Here is a 24,255-nt window from a genome sequence, read left to right on the forward strand (position 1 = left end):
GGGAGGAAACACACACAGCTAGAAGGAATGTGGGTCCAAGGGACCAAGCAGGATGGGAAGCAGGCTGGACAGGTGTGGCTGGTGTGGACAGCCACCCAAGGGGAGGGGAGGGTTGTGGGGAGACCACTGTGGACAGGGTCCAGTCAAGGGCTAAAAGGCAAATCTCAACACTTCATCTTCGGCAGGAGAGTGTAGGTGTGAGTGAACCACAGCTGAAGTAATTTGCAAAAACAGGATTTTCTTAAAGCATGCCCTGGTCCACAGAGCCCGCGGCAAGCAGGCAAGCAGCCCTGAGCCGGTGCCAGGCTCGGCCTTCCAGGCCTCCAGCAGGGCACTGCCCCGGCGGAGTTGAGAAGGAGGAACCAGAGTGTCGGGACCACAGGCGGAGGTGGGGCTGTGACGTGTGGGAGGGCGGGGCGGGCGGCAGGTGAGTCGCTAGGTCTCCCTGGCTCCAATCACTCTGGAGACTGAACCATGGGGGGAAAACAGGACGGGGATGAGGCCTCTGGTGAGTCTGAGGGCAAGGCTGGGGCAGAGGCCCAGGACCCTCGGAGGGAGGGGAGGCCAGGCTGGGCCTGCTCTTGGGGAACGATGGCTGGGGCTGGCCCCAGGGAGAGGGGCTGAGGGGAGTCCTGAGTCCCTGAAGGGAGGGTGTGGAAAGAGCTGATGGAAGGAAGTAGAGTCAGGGTCCTGGGAGGAGGATTGGGTTCAGGGTCTGGGGGCCTTTGCCAGGGAGACTTTGGAGAGTGAAGCTGGGGAGCTGGGGCTGGAATCTGGGTCCCTCAGGGCAGGGCCCTGGGAAGCAAAGCCTGAATGGAAGAAGGCAGGGTCAGCATCCTGAGCAGGAGGATGGGGCTCAGGGGCCGGGAGGTCTGTGTGCTGCAGAGCCCATAAAGGGTGAGGCTGGGGTCTGGGCCCCTGTCAGGAGGAACAGCTGGGGTCCCTGTAAGGAAGAGGAGTTTCAGTCTGGACCCTGGGTCTCTGAGGGAAAAACGGTGCTAGAAGTCTGCTTCCCAGGGTCTCTGTGAGCAGTGACAGCAGGAGTGGGGTGTGTTTGGGGGTCCTGTGAGGCCACTCCCTGTGTTAGGGGTGTGGGCCTCTGTGGAGAGGGGGCCGGGTCCTGCCTCTGGGGTCTCTGTCAGGAGGGGAAGACTTCTCGGGGTACTATGAAAGATAGGGGCAGGGGCTTCACAAGGGCTTCCTATGAAGGGTAAGGCAAGGGGAGAGGGAGCAGGGAGCCTATCTGCAGAATCTCCGTGAGGACGCAGGGCCAGGAGCCTGTCCCAGAGACCCCTAGGATTAGGGTGGGGTGTTCTGAGACAAGAGGGAACTGTGACACCAGCCTCTGGGCTCCCTGTGAAGCAGTAAGGGCCACGGGCCTGCCTGCAGGGTCCCTTGGGGCTTAGAGGTCTGAGCTCCTGGTCTGAAGGGGAGGGAATCCCAAGGGAGGGGCCTCCCAGAGGCAAAGCTTGGGTTCCTAAGCAGGCTAGGACAAGGAGCAGTAAGGCCTCCCCAGTAGACTTCCTGGAACAGCTTTGGGTCAATCATTGATCTCATGTGTGAGAGCCATGGAGGGACAGAGTCCAGAACACCTAAGGAGAAGGAATCTCACCCCTTCCCACACTCTTGCCCAACCCTCTGCCCTCCCTGCTCTGTGCCAACACAGGACCCTAGCTGCCTGGCCCCACCTCCTCCCTGTGTGTACTCAGGGAGGACCAGGAACAGGACATGGCCACAATCTAAACCAACCACAGTCTCAACCACCCGGCTCAGGTGTCACCCTGACTGCTCACCCAGAGACTGGCAGTGGCCTGGGGTCCCTTTGGGTGGGGAGGCCTTACAGGGGCCCCTCCCTGCCCAGGTCCTCCAGGAGTTAATGCCTTTGGCTCCAGTCTCTTTCCCTGCGGCCTTGGGCCAGAGGGTGGAGGTAGGACCTGGGGCAGCTGTGGGGAGGGGCTGTGACCTCCCTGAGGTGCTCTAGATTTGTGCCCACCCTGGCCTGGGCACAGGGAGGGGAGAGGGATAAGGACTGGGGTGGGAGAGCCACTGGGGTGGCTTGACTCAGAGTCCCACATCCAGCCAGGGGGAGACACAGGAGAAACGGGCCAGGATGGGGGCAGGAGGCGAAGGCTGTTTCCCTGGCTGCCAGCCTTGAGGTGTGAGCTGGAAACAACCTTTTAAGGCCCCCTTTTCCCCTCCCTCCAAAGCCAACTTGGTGGAGTTCACGGTGAGCAGGGAAGCTGCTGCCCAGGCCTTAATCCTACCTCTCCTGCTCTCCAACTTCTCCCACCAGCTCTGCCCCTGTCCATCTCCCCCTGAACTCCTGAGGGCCAGGGAGGATTCTGGGCCAGGGTAGGATCACACTGCAAGGAAGGATGTGGGAGGGACAGGACATGGGGAGAGACATCCACTCAGGCTTCACTCTCCCTATCCTCCCCGTGCCCTCAGGGAAACCAGCCAAATATGACCCCACCTTCCGAGGTCCCATCAGGAACAGGTAAGTTCTGGGCACCTGCCCAACCAGGGGGTGGTGGTCTTCGTTTTGCATTGTATTTGCTGAAATATTGGTAATAAGTTTATAAAAAAGAAAACTCCTGCCCCAGGAAAGTGGTGCCCTTGGGTGAACTCTTCTGTCTGGGGCAGGCACAAGGGGCCTTCTGGGGTGCTGGTGAGGTTCTGTTTCTTTCTTCTTTTTTTTTTTTTAAAGATTTTATTTATTTATTTGAGAGAGAGAGAATGAGAGAGAGAGAGAGCACGAGGGGGGGAGCGTCAGAGGGAGAAGCAGACTCCTCGCCGAGCAGGGAGCCCGATGCGGGACTCGATTCCGGGACTCCAGGATCATGACCTGAGCCGAAGGCAGTCGCTTAACCAACTGAGCCACCCAGGCGCCCGAGGTTCTGTTTCTTGACCTGGAAGCTGGCTACACGGGTGTGTGCTGTTTGGGAAAATTCATCCAGCGGAGCACTTAGGAGTTGTTTACTTTTCTGGGTCATACTTCAGAAGTTTACTCACCCAAAAAACGGTTATTTGGGGGGTTTTTTGTCATCACACACACCTTCCTGAGGACAAATGGAAACAAGCGCTTCTTATTTATTCCCTGGTGCATTGTGAGAAAAAGGTTTTCTTAGAAAAATAAAATAAAACCTACCGGCACGCCTTCTCCAGCATCCCCCGACTCTCCAACCCGTGACTCCTCCAAACCATGTGCCCCGCCTCCCCCTCCAAAGCCTCCCCCCACTTCTCTCCCAGGAGCTGCACAGACATCATCTGCTGTGTCCTCTTCCTTGTCTTCATTCTGGGTTACATCGTGGTGGGGATCGTGGGTGAGTTTCCAGTGGGCGCGGTGCTGGGGCGGTGGTGGGAGGGGGGGAGAGCAAGGACCATCCCCGAGGCTGCTCCCCACCCCCCAAGTCCCACTCTCTGGTGATTCAACTCTCCATCTGCTTCCAGCTTGGGTGTACGGAGACCCCCGGCAAGTCCTCTACCCCAGGAACTCTACCGGCGCCTACTGCGGGGTAGGGGCTAATGAGTGAGTACAAAGGCAGGAAGAGGGGCAGATCGGGACGCCTGGGTGGCTCAGTCGTTAAGCGTCTGCCTTCGGCTCAGGTCATGATCCCAGGGTCCTGGGATCGAGCCCCGCGTTGGGCTCCCTGCTCAGCGGGAAGCCTGCTTCTCCCTCTGCCCGTTGCTCCCCCTGCTTGTGCGCTCGCTCTCTGACAAATAAGTAAATAAAATCTTTAAAAAAAAAAAAAAAAAGAGGGGCAGGCTCCCCAGCATGGTTCCAACACTCAGGCTCCAGATCCTTCCTCTGTTGCCCCCCCCCCCCCCGCCCGCCCGCCCCCGCCCCCGCCCCGGGGCCACAGCCTCCCTGAGTTTCCCCAGGCGAGGCCGCATTGAGCAGCCTCCATTTCTGAGCAGCTGGCTTCTGATGCCCTCCGAAAATGGGAGGCAGAGCCATGGTTAAGTGCATGGGTTTTAAAGTTCAGAATTTAGCGTTTGACTCCCCAACTGGGCTAAGTCAGTTCTGGTCGTATGGCCTTGGGCAAGGTAGTCAACCTCTCTGAGCTTTTGATTTCTTAATCTGAAACTCAGGGGGGATCCCTGAAATCATGCCATCAGTTCCGCCCTCAGGAAACTTTCAGTAAATAATAAAACCTTCCCAATGACATGGCGTTTACTACGTTCCAGGCAGACGGTGTACTTTGCACACACACACTCATTTAAACCCTACGAAGCAGGTCCTCTTACCTTACACCTGATGGGATTGAGGCAGTGGGCAGTTAAGTGACTTGCTCAAGGTCATAAAACTCTTAGCCATTTGGTAGCAGCTTCGATGCTCAGTTACTCTGGGAAGTCTTCCGGGTGCCTCCTGTATCTTCCCAGCTGAACTGAGCTTCCTAAGGCCAGGAGCTGAGTGGTGTGCATCAGGGTATGAGCCCCACACACGCTTCCACTGGGCCCACTGTATTCTTGAGCCAGGGCCCCGGCAGTCCTCCCTTTCCCCACACCTGACCAGGCCCTGATGCCCACACTTCCTTCCCTCCCGCAGAGATAAACCGTATCTTCTGTACTTCAACATCTTCAGCTGCATTCTGGCCACCAACGTCATCGTGGTCGCTGAGAACGGCCTGCAGTGTCCCACATCCCAGGTCAGAGCCGGGGACCCACCTCTGCCCCGGTCGCCCCCAGGGTCCAGGTACCAGCCCCTCAGCACTCTCTCTGCCCCCAGGTGTGTGTGTCCTCCTGCCCCCAGGACGCATGGACGGTGGAAGCCAAGCAGCTCTTCCAGAAGGTTGGGGAGGTCTTCTACATGGCAGACAGGAACTTTTGCCTGCCAGGGGTGCCCTGGGATATGGTGAGAACCACCTCCAGTGTCATCCCTGTGGCCAAGGAGGAGTCACCTGGGTGGGGGGATGGGGAGTTGGGTAGGTGACTATGGTGGTGGGGGGGGTGGTGCGGGGGGCTCGCTCCTTCATCCTGCTCTGTCTGTGTGTCTGTATGTCCTCCCCCGACCCCCAGCCAGTGACCCAAAGCCTGCAGCAGGAGCTCTGCCCCGGATTCCTCCTCCCTTCCACTCCAGGTGAGAAGCTGCATTCCTTCCTCGGGCAGCATCTAGTCCTGTATTCTTATTGCTCAAATGAGGAAACCAAGCCCAGAGAGAGTAAAGTCATGCAGCTTGTCTGGCCGAACTGGAATTAGCACCGGGTCTTCATTTTGCTCTCTGCATCTTGACCCTACCGTCTTGTGCACCTGCTGGGCACCAGGCACCCAGGCGAGTCACAGGGCAGATGAAACTGCTCCCGGTTCGAGCTACATTTTAGGTGCAGAGATCAGAGATGTTGGCAAAGACACTGCATGAGCATCCCACAGAAACACAGCTGGGCAAATGTACCCACACACGTTAATGTCTGTGCCCTGGGAGCAGACTGGATGTCCAGCCAGACTCACAAGCAAATGTGGCTGGGTACTGGGCTCGCAGTTGGCTTTCTAATTTTTTCTATATGTTCTTCTTTCCAATAGTCAATGGTATTTTTTTTTCCGCCCCCCCCGTCAATGGTATTTTTAATAGGAAAAATTTTTAATTATAGCATGAGAAAACAGCCAATTCTCAAATAAGTACAATAAAAAGATCTCAAGTGAATGCTCCAAACTCAGATCCAGATTCCAGCACTTTCCAGCTGTGTGGTCTTGGGCCAATTACTCAACCTCTCTGAGCTTTGTTTCCTCATCTTTAGAATGTAAATGCCAAAGCCAGCTTGCCTGGCAAAGTCGTTGGAAGGGTGGAGATAAAGGATTCTGTAGGCACATAATAGGTGCTGAAGGAGTTGGGGAAGGGGTGAGAAGGCTTCCTGGAGGAGGTGACATGGAGATGGAGCTGAACAGGGAGTAATGGATGGGATTTCTGGAGGGAGAACACTCAGAGAGAGGCTCAGGGAGAGCAGAAGTAGAGGTGAGGGGAAAGTGGGCTGAGTTCCGATGGTAGGGCCTTGAAGCCTGGCCAGGGAGCATGGGCGCTCCAGGGCAGAGCTGCTGGAAGTGTCTGAGCAGCAGAATGCTCTAGAGCCCGGGAATGAGGAGGCATGGTCTCCCTGACTCTTGGGCAGAGGGGGGTTGAAGGGTGGAGTATAAGGGTGGGTGGAGGGTGGAGTGTAAGAGTCAGGCCAGAGGAAATGCGGGTCTCCACCTGGCAGAGACAAGGACGGGAGGAAGTGGTCCTGAGAGACCGGGAAAGAAGCTGGCTGGGGCCCCGCGGGGCAAGAACTCCCTCTTGGCTGTGGAGTCAAGAGCAGCTCTCTGGGTGGGGAGGGGGGGCAAAGCCCATCTCTCCTGCCTTCCCTAAGGCCACTCGGGTGCTGGGTGGAGGCCAGAGGCTTTCAAGGCAAAGCTCTGGGCCTGCCCACCCAGGAGCCCCGGTTTTCTCCCCCCAGCTCTGGGGCGTTGTCTTCCACTGGCGAACAGCACTCCACCTGAACTCCCAGGGATCCCCAGCAACACCTCCATCTCCCACGGGATCAGGTGGGCATCCTCCTGCCCCCACACCTCTGTCCCGTACCCCTTCCCCCCCCAAGAGCCCCATCTGACTCTGCCCCCCCACCCCGCCGAAGCGGTGTTCTTGACAGCCTCAGTGCCCGTGACATCACTGTGAAGATCTTCGAAGATGTTGCCCAGTCCTGGCATTGGATTCTTGTGTGAGTCCCCGGTCCCCCTACTCTCTCCTTCCCTGCTGCCCTCCCCCTCCTCTGGCCCCTAGCCCAATGTCTGAAGCAGAAACTTTGGACAGAGGAGGAGCCTGGAGCTCAGAACTGACCCCACACCCAACAAGATTTGTAAGAGAAAGGGGATCTAACCTGGGGACATGGGGAGTGTGAGGCATTCGGGAGCCTCAGAAAGGGAGAAGATTCAGGGGCCCAGGGATGACTCTCAACTACTTCACCCTGCCTGCAGCGCCCTAGGTGTGGCTCTGGTCCTGAGCCTGCTGTTTATCCTGCTTCTGCGCCTGGTGGCCGGGCCGCTGGTGCTGGTGCTGATCCTTGGGGTGCTGGGCGTGCTGGCATACGGCATCTACCACTGCTGGGAGGAGTACCGAGTGCTGCGGGACAAGGGTGCCTCCATCAACCAGCTGGGCATCACCACCAACCTCGGCGCCTACCGCAACGTTCAGGAGACCTGGCTGGCTGCCTGTGAGTGCCCTGCCCGCTGCCGGACCACCAGCCGCCCAGGGGCTGGCCCGGCCCTTGCCGAGCCCCGGCCCTGACGCAGGCCCCTCTGCTCCCTGTCCGCCCCTAGTGATCGTGCTGGCTGTGCTTGAAGGCATCCTGCTGCTGCTGCTGATCTTCCTGCGGCAGCGGATCTGCATCGCCATCGCCCTCCTGAAGGAGGCCAGCAAGTCAGAACCTGTCTGGGAGGGAGATGGGGCAGAGGACAGGGGTGCAGGCATGGCATGGCAGTGCTGGGAAGGTGGCGGGGAGCCCCGGAAGAGAAGGACAGAGTTACGCAGTGGTTAACACTGCCGTGTGACTCAGTTTGTCTGAGACTCGGTTTACCCACCTGTGAAATGGGGACAATAATAGTTTTTTTTTTTTTAAGATTTTACTTATTTATTTGAGAGAGAGCATAAGCAGGGGGAGTGGCAGGCAGAGGGAGAGGGAGAAGCAGGCTTCCCGCCAAGCAGGGAGCCCGATGCGGGACTCGATCCCAGGACCCTGGGATCATGATCTGAGCCAAAGGCAGACACTCAACCGACTGAGCTGCCCAGGCGCCCAGGGGTGGGGGGCAATAATAGTTCCTACTTCAGGGGTGTCTGGGTGGCTCAGTTGGTTAAGCGACTGCCTTCGGCTCAGGTCATGATCCTGGAGTCCAGGGATCGAGTCCCGCATCGGGCTCCCCGCTCAGCGGGGAGTCTGCTTCTCCCTCTGACCCTCCCCCCTCTCATGTGCTCTCTCTCTCTCATTCTCGCTCTCTCAAATGAATAAATAAATAAATAAATCTTAAAAAAAAAAAAAATAGTTCCCTCTTCGTAGGGTTGTCATGAGGATTAAATGAGTTAGTGTCTTGTCAGGTTCCCAGAACAGGAAGCAGGCTCTCCATGAGGAGCAGTCAGAAAGGTGGCTGCCGTGGTGGTGGCTGAGGGGTGGGATGGCAGGAGCCCAGGCTTGTTCCCACCCCAGCCCTACCTGCCGAGCCCGTCAGGAGACCGGACTTTGAGGACTCTGCTCCCTTATTCTCCCTGAAGCTGCCCCAGGTGGCTCCTCTGCTACTCTGATTTCCTCTAAGGGTCCCTTGAGCCTGGTTTATTCAATTCCGTTCATTCAGTGAGCACCTACTGTGTGCCCAGCCTGGGGGACAGAGCAGGCCCTGGCAAGGGCAGCGGTGGGGACCTTATCAGGGTCAGCCCCAGGACAGGATGATGGGTGGGCGCTGGGGCCCGGGGCCGTACTGATGGACTACTCTTACCTCCCTGCAGGGCTGTGGGGCAGATGATGTCTACCCTGTTCTACCCTCTGGTCACCTTTGTCCTCCTGCTCATCTGCATTGTCTATTGGGCCATGACTGCCCTGTATCCTTTGGCCACATGGCCAAGGCCCTTCTGAGGGGGGATCGGCAGTGGGGGGGGGCGGCGGGGAAGGGGCAGTATTTACCTGTACAATGCCTTAGTGCAATGGGAAGAAGGTGCCCCTTCCTCCGGGCAGACACAGGCCTGCCCCTGGACAGAGTTGAAAGACTGAGCCCAGGCTGATTTCCAACCCTTTCTGCAGTGAACAACCTGCGCAAGTGCCTGGGAAGGTGTCCCTGAGGAAGGTACCCGTGGAGACCCCCATGTGACTACGCCTTCTTCCTTGACTCCCCTCTGGGTACCTGGCCACATCCGGGCAACCCCAGTATGTCCTCTGGGTGGCCAACGCCAGCTTGCCCGGCTGTGAGAAAGTGCAAATGAATACATCGTGCGACCCCATGGTGAGGGGATTTGGGGTGGACATGGTGGTGGGCACCAGCAGGGTTGAGGTGACCTTAGGGGCCAGCTGGTCCAAATCCCTCATTGTGCAGCAGAGACTGAGGACCAGAGAGAAAAAGGAGTTCCCTCAAGGTCACATGACAGGCCCCCAGCAGAGCCAGAAAGGGGGCCAGCAGTGGACTCCGGATCCAGTATGCCTCCCCCTCAGCCACCCCTACTCAGAGAAGGAAACTGAGGCTGGAGGAGGCGTGCGGCTCTGGGAAATCGGGGTCGGCCCTTCCCACCCTCCCCTGGACTGGCCTCTGCCAGGAGGACTGTTAGCCACTTGGGCCTCCAGTCTCAGTCCATTCATCTGTAAAATGGAGACAATCATAATACCTGTCCCTCGGAGTGGCTGAGAAGATTGAATGACATCAGGCACGTAAAGTGCTTTGTACAATGTCTGGCACCTGATAAGAGCTGATAACTGTAGATGGGTTTTGTTTCATTTTAAAGCCTTTTTCCTGGGAACAAAGTGCCTTAGGCAATAGGCAGGTGGGGCTGGGCGGTGGGGGGGGGGGGAAGAGAAGCCGCTTCCCCACACTCTGCCCTCTGGGATTCCCAGAAAGTGCACGGGAATGCAGGGGATTTGCTGTCCTCAGAGCTTTCGTGGGGCCACCTCTGGGAAGCTGGGATTGGGGGCTTTGCTCCCAGGCATTAGCCCACTCTACAATAGGAGAGGGAGGGAGGTTGGTTTACATTTAGGGAGGACCCACCCTGTGCCAAGCACTAGGTATGCAAAGCTCCAAATGACCTGGTTCTCGCTTCCAGCTTGTTCAGGATCTAGCAGTAGAGACTGCTAGAAACCCACAGTTACAAAGTGGAAAGTAGTTATTTTCCTATTAAAAAATTTTGAGGGCGCCTGGGTGGCTCAGTTGGTTAAGCAACTGCCTTCGGCTCAGATCATGATCCTGGAGTCCCTGGATCGAGTCCCGCATCGGGCTCCCTGCTCAGCGAGGAGCCTGCTTCTCCCTCTGACCCTCCCCCCTCTCATGTACTCTCTCTCATTCTCGCTCTCTCAAATAAATAAATAAATCTTTAAAAAAAAAATTTTTTTTTGAAGACACACAGCAATTTCAGCAATTCTTAAGATTTTTGTCACATTTGCTGGAAAGGGTTGTTGGGTTTTTTTGGTTTTTGTTTTACTTGTGTGTTTTTTACTTTTTATTGTGGAAATTTTCAAACCCACACAAACTCTCACCTTCCCACTGTCTTTGTTTCATCCATCTCCACTCCCCCACCCCCCACAATCCTTTTTTTTTTTTTTTTAAAGATTTTTATTTATTTATTTGAGACAGAGAGAATGAGAGAGAGAGAGCACATGAGAGGGGGGAGGGTCAGAGGGAGAAGCAGACTCCCTGCCGAGCAGGGAGCCCGATGCTGGACTCGATCCAGGGACTCCAGGATCATGACCTGAGCCGAAGGCAGTCGCTTAACCAACTGAGCCACCCAGGCGCCCCCCACAATCCTTTTTCCTGGAGTTTTTTAAGGTAAATTCTGGACATAAGTGCCAGTTCACCCGTAAACACATCAGGATGGATCTCGACAGATAAGCACTTTTTACCTTTTTTTTTTAAATAATCTCTACCCCCAACGTGAGGCTCAGACTCAACTCTAAGATCAAGAGTCGCACGCTCCACAGATTGAGCCAGCCAGGCGCCCTGACAGATAAGGACTTTAAAAAGCATAACCAAAGGGGCGCCTGGGTGGCTCAGTCGGTTGAGCATCTGACTCTTGATTTCGGCTCAGATCATGATCTCAGGGCGGTGACCTCAGGGTCATGGGATTGAGGCCTGGGGCAGGCCCCCTGCTCAGTGGGGAGTCTGCTTCAGATTCTCCCCCTCTCCCTCTGCTCCTCTCCCTGCTCTCACTCTCTCTCTCTAGAAAGAAATCTTAAAAAGAAAAAAACACACAACCAAAAAAATAAAAAATAAAATAAATTTAAAAATAAATAAAAAGCCTAACCACTATACCATTATCACACCCAACAAGATTAACAATAATTCCTTAATACCATCTAATATTCCCAGTGTGTTCATTTTTGCTAGCAAGCATTTTGGTTGAAGTTGCAGAGGCTGTCTTTTTTTTTTTTTTTTTTTTAAGATTTTATTTATTTGACAGAGCACAAGCAGAGGGAGAAGCAGACTCCCTGCTGAGCAAGGAGCCTGATGTGGGACTCGATTCCAGGACCCCGGGATCATGACCCGGGCCGAAGGCAGCCGCTTAACCGACTGAGCCACCCAGGCGTCCCTGCAGAGGCTGTCTTAGAGGGGATTGCTGATTGAGCGCCAGGGAGAGAGCTAGGTGCTGGTCACGCTGCCTTCACACCATTCAGGCTTGGCCCACGCAGCCTGGGACCTCTTGTGCCCATATGGAGACTGAAGGAAAGCTAATTACTCTCACACACTAGGCAATCTGAACCCAACTAGAACCTGGAGAAGGATCTCCTGGAACGAAATGGCTTCCCCAACTCAGGGAGGCCGCTACTTCCCTCCCTCTACTCTGGGAGTGGCAGGAGTTGGCTGGGAATGACTGTACTCTGTCACCCCCAGGCCCAGCCCGTGAACTCCTCATGCCCAGGGCTGAGGTGCGTCTTCCAGAGCTACTCATCCACAGGCCTGGTTCAGCGTTCTCTCTTCAATTTGCAAATCTACGGGGTCCTGGGTCTGTTCTGGACCATCAACTGGGTACTGGCCCTGGGCCAGTGTGTCCTGGCTGGGGCCTTTGCCTCCTTCTACTGGGCCTTCCACAAGCCCCGGGACATCCCCACCTTCCCCCTGAGCTCTGCCTTCATCCGCACACTCCGGTAAGCCTGGGACCGGGGGCTGGGGATTGTGAGCCTGGGAGTCTCAGGGGCCCTGGAGCTGCCTCTGACTGCCTGGCCCCTCTGCAGTTACCACACTGGGTCGCTGGCCTTTGGAGCCCTCATCCTGACCCTTGTGCAGATAGCCCAAGTCATTCTGGAGTACATTGACAGCAAACTGAGAGGTGAGCAGCTGGCCCCTTGGGGAGGGGCTGTCAGGGCACAGTGACCAAACATGAGCTCCCCCTTTCTCCCAGGAGCCCAGAACCCTGTGGCCCGCTGCATCATGTGCTGCTTTAAGTGCTGCCTCTGGTGTCTGGAGAAGTTTATCAAGTTCCTAAACCGCAATGCCTACATCATGGTGAGCCCCGCTGCACGAGCAGCCCCTTGTTCTGGGGTCCCTTGGCTCAGGCCCCTGCCCTGGTCCAGGTAAGCTCCACACAGGTGACTCTGACCTTTCGACCCCACTCAGATCGCCATCTACGGGAAGAATTTCTGTGTCTCCGCCAAAAATGCTTTCATGCTGCTCATGCGGAACATTGTCAGGTCAGGCTCTCCCCCACCCCCAGGATCTCCTACCCAAGGCCGGCTTTGTGGGCATGCAGTGCTCAGCAGGGCCTCGAGCTTGGTTGAATGTTCTGCTGCCTTCATCTTGAAGTGTGAACGATTTTCATTTTGCATCTGTCACAGCAACTTATATAGCCAATCCAGTTCCTAGCCCTGCCAGGCCCCCTCATGCCCGACCCACCCCAACTTCCCATACAGGGTGGTTGTTCTGGATAAAGTCACAGACTTGCTGCTGCTCTTCGGGAAGCTGCTGGTGGTTGGAGGTGTCGGTAAGGGCCAGGGCTGGGAGTTACGCGAACGGAGGGCAGGGGCAGAGGGCAGCCGAGGTGACCTCAGAGGAGTGATGACATTGACCTCCAGACCTCTCCCCCAGGGGTCCTGTCCTTCTTTTTCTTCACCGGTCGCATCCAGGGGCTGGGTAGAGACTTTGAGAACCCCTCCCTCAACTATTACTGGCTGCCCATCATGGTGAGTAACTCCCCGGCTCTGCCTCACTGTCCAACCCCCCCAAGGAACTCTAACATGCCCTGGATCTTCCAGATCTCCATCCTGGGGGCCTATGTCATTGCCAGCGGCTTCTTCAGCGTTTTTGGCATGTGTGTGGACACACTCTTCCTCTGTTTCTGTGAGTGACAGCCCCTCCCACTCCCCCCAAATTTCAAGGTACCAGATTGTTTAGGGTTTTTTGGAGACTTGGGACTTCTAGAAACAGCAGCTTTGTGAGCTAAAGGAGCCAAACTCAGAGGAAGCTTCTTCTGCCATCCTCAAGCCAGGGGCTTGCGGAAGAAAAGAGGAAGTGAGCTGCCAGGCTGGCAGGGTCTCCCAAGAAAGAGCATTCCGGGGCGGAGGCCTCTGGTATCTCTCCGTAGAAAATCGAAGGTAGAACGGCCACTAGAGACTTCCTAGCAGGTGGCTGTAGTGAGTGGGGATTATCTCACCCTCCTATGACCATTGAACAACCCCATTTTTTCCCGATAAATACAGTAAGTACTGTAAACGTATTCTCTTTTCCTTAGGATTGTCTTAACATTTTCTCTTCCTTAGCTTATTTTATTGTAAGAATACAGTATACAGTACATATAACATACAAAATACGTGTTAACTGTTACCAGTAAGGCTTTGGGTCAACAGTAGGCTATAAAATTCGGGTGGAAAAAAAGCAATAGGCCGATTGTTGATTGCGTGGGGGGGTCAGCGCCCCTAATCCCTGTGTCGTTCAAGAGTCAGCTCTACATCCATTTAGGGTTTAGTATGCACTGCAGTCTGCAGTACGCGGTTGACATGCATTTCTGTTCTTAAGCTCTAGCACGCTATGAACTATAGTATTACTGACCCCACTTTACCAAGAAACCGAGATTACATATAGGTTACCAAAACTGCCCAAAAGAACAGCCCGTGGTGGTGCAGCCTGAAACCAGGCAGCTAGTCTCGTCTTCCCCTATCTTCCCGGGGAGTGGGGTAGCTCCCGAGGGTCCACTCTAACGGTCTCTGTTGCGGCTCAGTGGAAGACCTGGAGAGGAACGACGGCTCCCTGGACCGGCCCTACTACATGCCCAAATCCCTTCTGAAGATCCTAGGCAGGAAGAACGAGGCGTTCCCAGGGGACAAGAAGAAGAAAAAGAAGTGAGAGACGCGGCCCTGATCCAGGGCTGCACCCCTCCTGTACAGCCTCCCAGCCTCACCCCGCCTTCCAGATCTCGATTTTGTAGTTAAAAAAAAATTATTAAAGGTTGATATTTTGTTTTCTCAAAAAGTCCGGGACTTTTATTTCCTCCATGACGAATTGCAGCTTTTTTCCGCCGCCTGGCTCTTTAAAATAGGCCCCGCCCCTCTAACACGCCCCAGGAGGCATGGCCAATCAAAAGGTTCCTGCGGAGTGATGTCAGCCAATAAGCTTCTAGTCCGGGTCACAAGCTCCAAGGCTTCAAAAGGAGCCAATTGGAAGGTCCGGTTCCGGTCATGTGAGGAGTCTCAGTGTGTGAGGGCCAATTAGAATCGCGGAAGTGCGGCAGGTGGCTGGACTCCGGGAGGGTTTGGGGAGTTGTGGGAGGGGGGCTGGGGGAGGGAGTAGTAGCTGGCATTTAAAGGGCCGGGTCAGCTGACAGACTCCAGCCCAAGTCTAGCCCTGGGGGCCTGGGTCCCGGCTGCCCAGGAAGAGATGATGGCGGACCGACCCGGCACAGTGCTCCTGGGCAGGCCCGGGGGACCGCGGATGCCGGGGTTCTGGGGAGGATGTAGAGTTCAGGTATTTGCCGCGATCTTCCTGCCGCTGTTGTCTCTGGCAGAATTTGGGGCTGGGATAAGGAACGACTTCAGTTTGGTGAGTCTCCCCTCGTATTACCCATCCCTGACTCACGCGGGTCGTCTATGCCCAGCGCCCCCGGGGGGACTCTCCCGCCGCTCTCAGACCCCGTTCCCTCCATCCGCTCCCAACCCCTCTCCCTTCCCGGGCCCTTGTCCTCCTGCCCTCTTCATTCGAGTTCGTTCCCTTTGGAGGTCCCCCACCCCCGCGCTGCCCGAAGGCGCCTTCTCCCCTCATAGCCCTTCCCCGGCTCCGAGCCCCCCCAGCTTTGCTCCAAACTCTCCTCCGGTTCCCCTTCCTCATTCTGCCCCCCACCCACACTCTGATCCCCAACACCCTGGCTTTCCCAGGGAAACTCGACCCGGAGCCACTATTCATCGGTCCTAAAACCCGAAGTCAAGTTTGTCCGTTGACCCTTCCTTCCTCCTCCCTTCGCAGGTTCAGCCGCTGGTGACCATGGAGCAGCTGCTGTGGGTGAGCGGGAGGCAGATCGGTTCTGTGCACACCTTCCGAATCCCGCTCATCACAACCACTCCTCAGGGCACTCTCCTTGCCTTCGCCGAGGCCAGAAAAATGTCCACATCGGATGAGGGGGCCAAGTTCATTGCTCTTCGGAGATCCACTGACCAGGGTATAAAGATGCCTGGGTGGCAAGGGCTGGTGTTGGGTTGCATGGGTGGGGAGCCTGACCTGCCCAAGGGCCCTGAGGATAGGATAGGACCACTGGGAGAGCTGGAGGCCTGGGTCCCTGCGGGGTAGAGGGAATTGAGGAGGGAAGCTGTCCAGAGCAGGGATCTAGAAATTGTGATCACCTAGGAGTTGAGCATTCAAACATTTATTGAGGAGGGAAGCTCAGAGCAGGGATCTAGACCTTCTCCCTGGGGAAGAAGCCCAACTGGGGGCATCTCCCAGACTCCTCAAAAGGCAGCCCCCTCCACCCATCTCAGGCATAGCTGTCCAGAGCAGGGATCTAGAAATTGTGATCACCTAGGAGTTGAGCATTCAAACATTTATTGAGCACCTGCTATATACCAGGCCCCATTCTAGATTCTGTGAATACACTTGTGAACAAAGCAGACCAAAAATCTCTGCCCTTTTGGGGCTTATATTGTCTGTGGGGAGACAGACAATAAACATAATAAATAGGTAAATTTATTTTTTGTTGGAAAGTGATAAATATAATGGAGAGAAATAAAACGGTGCTGGAGATTGGTTGCAATTTTATTTTTTTAGTTTTTTTAAAGATTTTATTTATTTATTTATTTATTTATTTGAGAGAGATCTAGAGTGAGAGAGCACAAAGCAGAGGGAGTGGCAGAGGTATACCAGGCAGATGTCACCAGCCTGTGCAGAGGCCTCCTGGAGAGAAGTATATGAGGAATGGGAAGGAACTTGGGGGACATGATGGAGTGAGCAAGGGTGGAATAGATAAGATCAGAGAGGTGAGGTGGGGCAGGTCTTGTGGGGCCCTGGGGCCACTCTGAGGCCTTGGGTCCCTACCAAGGGATGGAAATTAACAGGGAGTGGTAGAAAGGGCACCTTCAGAGTGCTCACCCTGGATTACTTCTCTTTTCTCTTCAGGCAGCACATGGTCTCCGACAGCTTTCATCGTAGATGATGGGGAGACCCCAGATGGGCTGAACCTGGGGGCAGTGGTGAGCGATATGGAGACAGGAGTGGTGTTCCTTTTCTATTCCCTCTGCGCTCACAAGGCTGGCTGCCAGGTGGCCTCCACCATGTTGGTGTGGAGCAAAGATGACGGGGTTTCCTGGAGCCCTCCCCGGAATCTCTCGTTGGATATTGGCACCGAGATGTTTGCCCCTGGACCAGGCTCTGGCATCCAGGTCTCTGTCCTGAGATGGGTGGAGGGGGCTGCCTTTTGAGGAGTCTGGGAGATGCCCCCAGTTGGGCTTCTTCCCCAGGGAGAAGGTCTTGTGAAGTCAGGTTTCCGCTTAGATGGCATTCCTTGGAAGAAAAGGACATCCTGGGAGGAACTCCCTCCCAAGGGAAGGTGGAACTTTGCCATCGCTTTCCCATCTGGGGGTTGTCAACAGGGCCTTATTAGTCTATGTGGTACCTGTGCAGAATGGGAAAAGGCAGCCCTTGCTTTGAGCAGACACAAGCCTGTGCCGTGGTCCGTGGTGCTCAGCTTGGTGAGTGAGCACACCAAGCCTGGCTGTAAGCTCCCACGCACCCCTGTGGCTAGACCCCCGGCTCCTGGGCACAACCTGTCCTCCTGTGTACGCCCCGGCTGTCCTGAAGGAGCTCATTCTGCGAAAGAGCTCCTTGATTCAAGCAGTGGTGTTTATGGGATCCTCCTGGGACCCTCAGGAGCCGGGACAGAACTGAAGGGGACCAGATATGTTCTCCCACTTGGGAGGTGATGGGTTCCCCTTCCCTGCCTGGGAGCCCCTTCAGTGTCTCCCTCAGTGACCGCAGCTTCCTTTCCTGCAGAAGCAGCGGGAGCCGCGGAAGGGCCGCCTCATCGTGTGTGGCCATGGGACGCTGGAGCGGGACGGGGTCTTCTGCCTCCTCAGTGATGATCACGGGGCCTCGTGGCGCTATGGCAGCGGGGTCAGCGGCATCCCCTACGGCCAGCCCAAGCGGGAGAACGACTTCAACCCCGACGAGTGCCAGGTCGGGAGGCCCTGGCGCTTCCCCACCCGCCCCGCCTGCCCTGCCTCACAGACCCAGGATCTGGCCGCCCAGCTCTGTGCCATCCCCCTTCCCCCCCCCCCCGCCTGCTTCCTCAGGGACAGGGTCCCCGGGTCTTGCTGAAGCCCTGTTCTCCCCCGCTAGCCCTACGAGCTCCCAGATGGCTCAGTCGCCATCAACGCCCGGAACCAGAACAACTACCACTGCCACTGCCGGGTAGTCCTCCGCAGCTACGACGCCTGTGACACAATACGGCCCCGGGACGTCACCTTTGACCCTGAGCTCGTGGACCCTGTGGTAGCCGCAGGAGCCATAGCCACCAGCTCCGGCATCGTCTTCTTCTCCAATCCAGCGCATCCCGAGTTCCGTGAGTGTCTGTCGGGGGGCGGGGGGGGAGCCTCCCTTATCTAGAGAAGGTACGCCCAGAGCCCCTCCCCTGAGCCTCCCTCCCTCCCCAGGTGTGAACCTGACCCTGCGCTGGAGCTTCAGCAATGGTACCTCGTGGCGGAAAGAGACAGTCCAGCTGTGGCCAGGCCCCAGCGGCTACTCCTCACTGGCAGCCCTGGAGGGCAGCATGGGTAGGAAGGACGAGGCCCCCCAGCTGTATGTCCTGTATGAGAAAGGCCGGAACCAGTACACAGAGAGCATCTCCCTGGCCAAAGTCAGTGTCTACGGGACACTCTGAGCTGTACACCTGCCCCAGGAGTAGAAGGCCTTGGACTTAGCCTTTGGGCCCATGGGTCCATAGAGATCTGCTAGAGTTGACTAAAAGACAATTCCACCTTCCTTTAGACTCTAGCCTTTGCAAAACCAAGTCCTCTTTGACAGGGAAATCACTCTGTTAGGACTGCAAGCCTGGCTTCTTCCACACAGGAAGTCCTGGCCTCACTTGAGAGCACTTTCTTTCCACATCATTGCTGGGTTTGGCCCCCTGCCCCTTCTGCCTTCCCGGGGCGATGACTGGTCCTTTTCTTAGGCAGGGCAAGGCAGGCCTGTAGAATTGAATAAATGCGAACTCAGGGAATTGGGGAAGGCTGAGCTTCCTCTTCGGGGTAAGATGCGGGCTATGGTGTGGGTTGGTGAAAGTTCTGGAAGGGCAATATTTGGATTCAGGGTAAAGAACTAGGTGCCCCACCCACCTTGACTATTTATAAATCGAAATATTTGTAACTTAACGTTTTTAATGAAGGAGAATGAGCATTTGTGGAGTCTGTGTGGTTCTATCAATGCGCATCTTCATGTCCATTCTTCGTGTACACTTGTAAGAGGCTGGGAATGAGCTTTGGGGAGGAAGCTGGTGTGCTTATTGCCTGTGGAAATCGGACTTCGGCACATTAAATCCTCCTTTCCCTTTCACATTCTTCTTTCTCACAGGAAAACAGATTCATCTTCATACGTGTAATGAGGAGTAGCAGGGGGAGCCCCGTGAGATATTTAAAAATCTGCCCTGTTTCATATTGCTAAGATGGAGTCCTCTGGGAGGCAGGGGGCAGGTGTGTGAAATGCAGATGGGAAGCCTCTCACCCAGACCAACCTGGCAGAGAAATAAGCATGGTGACAAATTATGTGAGAAAATAGCACCATCCTCAGGCAGATGCTGTGAAGAGAATGGGCAGCCTACAGATGAGTGGGAGAGCCATACGTAACTTTCCTCCATATGGAGGAAGAAAGAAAATATGATGCCTAGATGAGGTGATAAGAATGTTAAAGACTGAGGAGTAAGGTTCACGTTCACTTACAGTTAGAGATTCCTTTTACTTTCAACTTACTTGTCTAATTATCCTAACATCTAAGAAATATTAGGTTAATTCATTCCGCCAGATAGGAAAAGTGGAATAATCCCACTGTGTGTGAGGATATGGTTCAGTTTTGTATTTGATCCAGAATTTGTGATCAAAAAGGTAATACTTCAATTTTTTCACTTACAGACATTTTTTTTTTTAAGATTTTATTTATTTATTTGAGAGAGAGCGAATACATGAGAGGGGGGAAGGGTCAGAGGGAGAAGCAGACTCCCTGCCGAGAAGGGAGCCTGATGCGGGACTCGATCCAGGGACTCCAGGATCATGACCTGAGCCGAAGGCAGTCGCTTAACCAACTGAGCCACCCAGGCGCCCTCACTTACAGACATTTTTAAAAACACAAAGGTAGAGAAAATAGCTTAATGAACGCCATGTACGCCCCACATGTCCAACATTTGCTTCCTCCGATTCTTTTTTCTTTTCCTTTCCTTGGTTGAAATACTTTGAAGCAAATCCCAGACTTTGTGACATTCACCCCTACGTTCTTAAGTATGCATCTCATTCTTTAAAAATGGAACATTTTATTATGTAACCATAACACCATTGCACACCCAAAACATTAACAATAATTCTTTTTTTTTTTTTAAAGATTTTATTTATTTATTTGAGTGAGAGAGAATGAGAGACAGAGAGCATGAGAGGGAGGAGGGTCAGAGGGAGAAGCAGACTCCCTGCCGAGAAGGGAGCCCGATGCGGGACTCGATCCCGGGACTCCAGGATCATGACCTGAGCCGAAGGCAGTCGCTTTACCAACTGAGCCACCCAGGCGCCCCAACAATAATTCTGATATCATCTAATATCCATCCAGTCAATGTGCAAATTTCATCAAATGTCTCAATGTCTTATTTATAGTTTTGTTCAAATCAGGATCCAAAGAAAACCTATATATTTCATTTTGATGTCTCTTAAATCTAGATTAATCTGCCATCCCACCTCTCCTCTTTCAATTTTTCTTGATACCATCTATGCAGAAATAGAGACATTTATCCTATAGAACGTTCCACTCTGATTTGTCAGTTTGCTCCTCAGACTGTCATTTAACTTCTTCCTCCATCCTTCACATTTCCAGTTATCAAACCTGAAGGCCTGGCTGCCGGTCCATTTTGGGGGCGGGGGCGGGGGAGAGGGCAGCAGGATAAGATCCCTTCCCAGGTGGTGTGTGCTTCCTACTGTACCCCCTCAGGGGGCAAGTACTGAGTAAAGCTGAGCTTGAGCAGTGGGTTCAGGTGGCCACAGCCTGACCCCTCCTTTGTAAGTTCCCCCCATCAACCCTCCAACTGACAATTTCATCCACAGATGGGTTTTGCCTGAACCATTTTGAGGGGTTGTGAAATGTTGATTTTTTAAATTCTATTATTTCTACCCATTACCTGAAATTCTTCAGTAAAAAGAGAGCTTTCCCTCTGGGTGCCTCGGTGGCTCAGATCGATAAGGGTCTGACTTCGGCTCAGGTCATGGTCCCAGGGTCCTGGGATCGAGTCCCTCATCGGGCTCACTGCTCCTTGGGAGCCTGCTTCTCCCTCTGCCTCTCTCTCTCTGTCTCTCATGAATAAATAAATAAAAAATCTTAAAAAAAAAAAAAGAGCTTTCCCTCATCAAAGCTGTTGGGTTACCCTGAAGCATTGTAGGGAAAGGCAGGATAAACGCTTAACTTCCCCCCTTTTACTTGCCAGTTCTCAGAGTAAACTGACTGATGTAATACTTTGTCTTGGCCGGTAAACCACACTATTACCAACCACACAGGGGACATATAGAGGAAGAATCTGTGGCCGGTAGGAGGAGGCAGGGGGACATCTGAGGGAAGAAAGGAGAGAGAAACCCAGGCCCCAGGCAGCATGGCTGGTGGGGTGAGGGGGTCTGTTTTTCTAATACAGATCACGAGATAGGTATGATGCGAGAAGATCGGAGAGGATGCGAGAAGATCGGAGAGGGTGGCGTCTGCAGCAATTGGGACATCTATCTAATAGCACTAAAAATTGCACCTCTGACAAGGTCTTGCCAACAGTGCTTTTAGAAATACTGGGGGAGGGGGCGCCTGGGTGGCTCAGTCGGATAAGAGTCCGACTCTTGATCTTAGCTCAGGTCTTGATCTCAGGGTCGTGAGTTCAAGCCCAGCATGGAGCCTACTTAAAAAAAATAAAAATAAAAAAATACTGGAGGAAAGAAAGGAAATGATACCATGAATGTCTGACCCATGAGCTACTGTCATTAAGTAGATGTGGCAGAAGGCTTGTGAAGAGTGACCTTGTTCCTTTTTAGCCAAGAACCATCAGCTGAGAGAGGATCCTCCCCCAGGAGGGTGTGGGGCAGAGCCCTGGACCCCATCCCTGGGCCCCATCCCAGAACTGCAAGTTCAGTATTCTAGAATCAATCTGGGACTTTGCATTTTAAATTTATTTATTTATTTATTTATTTATTTGAGAGAGAGAGAGATAAACCCTAGTGGAGTGAGGGACAGAGGGAGAGAGAATCTGGAGCAGACTCCCCTCTAAGTGAGGAGCCCATTTAGCCTAGACTTAGGAAGAATAGACTTCAAAACACTGTAGAAAAGATTTCAAGGGGAGCCTGGGTGGCATCTGCCTTCCGCTCAGGTCATGATCTCAGGGACCTGGGATCAAATCCCACATGGGGCTCCCTGCTCAGCGGGAAGCCTGCTTCTCCCTCTCTCTCTGCCCCTCCCCTCCTGCTCATTTTCTTTCTCTCAAATAAATAAATAAAATCTTAAAAAAAAAAAAAATCTCAAAAGAGAAACTGTTTCAGTAGGAAGAATTTATGTCCAAAAAACAAGTAACCCTAATAGCCGGCTGGGACCAAACCTGCTTATTTACCCCAGCACCTTGAATGCCCTCACAATAGCTGCCACATGGTGGGTGCCTCATACTGGAGGCAAGACAGATCAGGGTGGGTAAGGAGCTAGGCCAGTGGTTCTCAAAGTATGGTCCCAGATGGGCACAGGGGATCTCTTTTAATGTAAAGGGGGGATTGGAAGGAATGTCTGGAGGCTGTAAGAGGAAGGTGTAGTGCTTATCTGTACAAATGGGACAGAGCAAACATAGCCTGCAGCCTGGCCAGTGTCTCCTAGGCGAGCAGCCACATTCTAGCCTGGAGCTGGGCCCCTAACACAGGCCCCTCCCCTTCACCCACCCCCATCCCTCTCCCCAGCCCCTGGGCTCAGGACTGAACTCTGGGCTCTCTCTCCCTGTCCTCAGGCTGCCCTTAAACAGTGAGAAAAGATCATTAACAACTTAGGTTGAGCAGCAAATACCAGGGACCAGGCACCAGGTATACTTTTCACTAGTCAGTCCTCACAACCAGAAGTTGCTACCAGGAAGGAACAGGAGGAGGTCAATCAATTTTGCCCAAAGAAAGATTAGGAGAGGGGCACCTGGGTGGCTCAGTCAGTTAAGCATCCGCCTTCCGCTCAGGTCATGATCTTGGGGTCCTGGGATTGAGCGCCGTGTTGGGTTCCCTGCTCAACCGTGGGCCTGCTTCTCTCTCTCTCTCTCCCTCTGCTGCTCCCTCTGCTTGTGCACTCTCCCTGTCAAATAAATAAAATCTTTTTTTTTTTTAAAGATTTTATTTATTTGACAGATATATCGAGACATAGCGAGAGAGGGAACACAAGCAGGGGGAGTGGGAGAGGGAGAAACAGGCTTCCCACAGAGTAGGGAACCCGATGCGGGGCTCAATCCCAGGACCCTGGGATCATGACCTGAGCCGAAGGCAGACGCGTAACAACTGAGCCACCCAGGCACCCCAATAAATAAAATCTTTTAAAAAATTTAAAAAAAGAAAGATTAGGAGAGAAGATCTAAGGCAAAAGCCTGCACTTCTTTTTGACCACCAAAAAACCTGACTCAAATTACCACAATGAAAGAGTAGGTTTCCCTTTCCTAATACTCTGGATAGAATATTTTTAAGAACACATTTTTAGTGTAAGGCTTAGCTGGGAGAAAAGTAAGGGAAATCTTCAGAGTCCAGAGTGCTAACCATTACACCATGGGACCCGTCTTGAAATCTTCAAAAACCATAAATAATAGAAAGCAAGAATCCAGAAAATCAAGTGGGCCTGGAGGCTCTGCTTGCCCTGCGGACATCAGCCAATGCTCAGTGCTGAAATCAGGGTTTCAGTGGATCTCAGATTTGCAGTCAGGAGATAAAGCCAGGCACCTGAGGACTGAAAATTAAACAAGAAAGTTCTTCCTGTCCCCCCAACCCATCCCCAACAAAGCAGGACTGCACTTTGGGTGCATAATTTAAAAAAAATTTTTTTAAATATTTTATTTATGGGCACCTGGGTGGCTTAGTTGGTTAAGCAACTGCCTTCGGCTCAGGTCATGATCCCAGAATCCTGGGATTGAGTCCCACATTGGGCTCCCGGCTCAGGGGGAGCCTGCTTCTCCCTCTGACACTCTCCCCTCTCATGCTGTTTCTCGCTCGCTCGCTCTCTAATAAATAAATAAAATCTTTAAAAAAAATAAAATATTTTATTTTATTTATTTATTTGAGAGAGAGAGAAACCATGAGCAGGGGTAGGGACGGAGGGAGAGGGAGAAGCAGGCTCCCTGCTCAGCAGGGAGCCCCAATGCAGGACTTGATCCCAGGACCCTGGGATCATGACCTGAGCCGAAAGGAGATACTTAACCTGTTAAGAGAACACCAAAAAACTTAGGAATCAAGATAAATAAAGTTTGAATGCAATATTTCTAAAAATCAAATTGGCAAACTACAGCTCACAAGCGGGCTGCCTCTTTTTGTAAACAAAGTATCAAGAGGCCACATCTTCAATGGATCAACTGGCCTCTGACTTTGTTCTGGATCAAGGTCAGGGAAGTGTCTCTGGAAAACGCCTAACAGAAGTTCACACTCCTGTGGGATTGGGACCAGAAATCACATCCTCTGTTGCCTCCAAATCTGCAAGCCACAAGTTTAGCAGTACCAGATTTTAAGCTCAGCGGTAAGTACATGTTGTTTATTAGTCTTCTTTAAAGTGTATGTAATTAGGGGCGCCTGGCTGGTTCAGTGGTAGAGCATGTGATACCTGATCTTTGGGTCATGAATTCAAGCCCCACGTTGGGCCTAGAACTTACTTTTAAAAAGTAGTAATAATAAATTGTACATTATTATTATACAC

At 53.4% G+C, this 24,255-nt stretch overlaps 2 protein-coding genes across 5 annotated transcripts; both read left to right on the forward strand.

Moving 5' to 3' along the window:
• The first annotated feature begins 474 nt into the window (after positions 1 to 474).
• Positions 475 to 14,059, forward strand: SLC44A4 (solute carrier family 44 member 4). Of its 2 annotated transcripts, XM_021697027.1 has the most exons (21): positions 475 to 508; positions 2,449 to 2,497; positions 3,250 to 3,323; positions 3,451 to 3,529; positions 4,550 to 4,649; positions 4,730 to 4,855; positions 5,020 to 5,080; positions 6,429 to 6,516; positions 6,606 to 6,689; positions 6,946 to 7,181; positions 7,288 to 7,387; positions 8,465 to 8,557; positions 8,853 to 8,955; positions 11,545 to 11,798; positions 11,886 to 11,980; positions 12,053 to 12,156; positions 12,268 to 12,341; positions 12,561 to 12,631; positions 12,736 to 12,830; positions 12,903 to 12,987; positions 13,865 to 14,059. In XM_021697027.1, exons 1-21 carry the CDS (start codon positions 475 to 477, stop codon positions 13,987 to 13,989), a joined length of 2,130 nt encoding a protein of 709 aa, XP_021552702.1. In that variant the 3' UTR covers positions 13,990 to 14,059. The 2 variants fall into 2 exon arrangements, with proteins under 2 accessions (XP_021552702.1, XP_021552703.1); XM_021697028.1 differs by lacking the exon at positions 4,730 to 4,855.
• Positions 14,060 to 14,424: 365 nt separating this feature from the next.
• On the forward strand, positions 14,425 to 18,522 carry NEU1 (neuraminidase 1). Of its 3 annotated transcripts, none has more exons than XM_021696998.2 (6): positions 14,425 to 14,682; positions 15,103 to 15,295; positions 16,246 to 16,508; positions 17,119 to 17,301; positions 17,464 to 17,686; positions 17,778 to 18,522. In XM_021696998.2, the coding sequence occupies exons 1-6, from the start codon at positions 14,521 to 14,523 to the stop codon at positions 18,002 to 18,004; spliced, it is 1,251 nt and encodes a 416-aa protein (XP_021552673.1). In that variant the 5' UTR covers positions 14,425 to 14,520; the 3' UTR covers positions 18,005 to 18,522. The 3 variants fall into 3 exon arrangements, with proteins under 3 accessions (XP_021552673.1, XP_021552674.1, XP_021552675.1); XM_021696999.2 differs by having other exon boundaries at positions 17,122 to 17,301; XM_021697000.2 differs by having other exon boundaries at positions 16,246 to 16,319.
• Positions 18,523 to 24,255: the final 5,733 nt, after the last annotated feature.

The sequence above is a fragment of the Neomonachus schauinslandi genome, chromosome 8 (assembly GCF_002201575.2).
Source record: "Neomonachus schauinslandi chromosome 8, ASM220157v2, whole genome shotgun sequence".
NCBI classification, from domain to species: Eukaryota; Metazoa; Chordata; class Mammalia; order Carnivora; family Phocidae; genus Neomonachus; species Neomonachus schauinslandi.

Bases quoted from the DNA above. Each gene is read 5' to 3' on its own strand.
- NEU1 (XM_021696998.2), top strand. From the start codon at position 14,521: ATGATGGCGGACCGACCCGGCACAGTGCTCCTGGGCAGGCCCGGGGGA. The intron at 17,302-17,463 runs GTCGGGAGGCCC...CTCCCCCGCTAG, and splicing joins TCAACCCCGACGAGTGCCAG to CCCTACGAGCTCCCAGATGG. The intron at 17,687-17,777 runs GTGAGTGTCTGT...CTCCCTCCCCAG, and splicing joins TCCAGCGCATCCCGAGTTCC to GTGTGAACCTGACCCTGCGC.
- SLC44A4 (XM_021697027.1), top strand. From the start codon at position 475: ATGGGGGGAAAACAGGACGGGGATGAGGCCTCTG. The intron at 7,182-7,287 runs GTGAGTGCCCTG...GTCCGCCCCTAG, and splicing joins GGAGACCTGGCTGGCTGCCT to TGATCGTGCTGGCTGTGCTT. The intron at 12,632-12,735 runs GTAAGGGCCAGG...CCTCTCCCCCAG, and splicing joins GCTGGTGGTTGGAGGTGTCG to GGGTCCTGTCCTTCTTTTTC.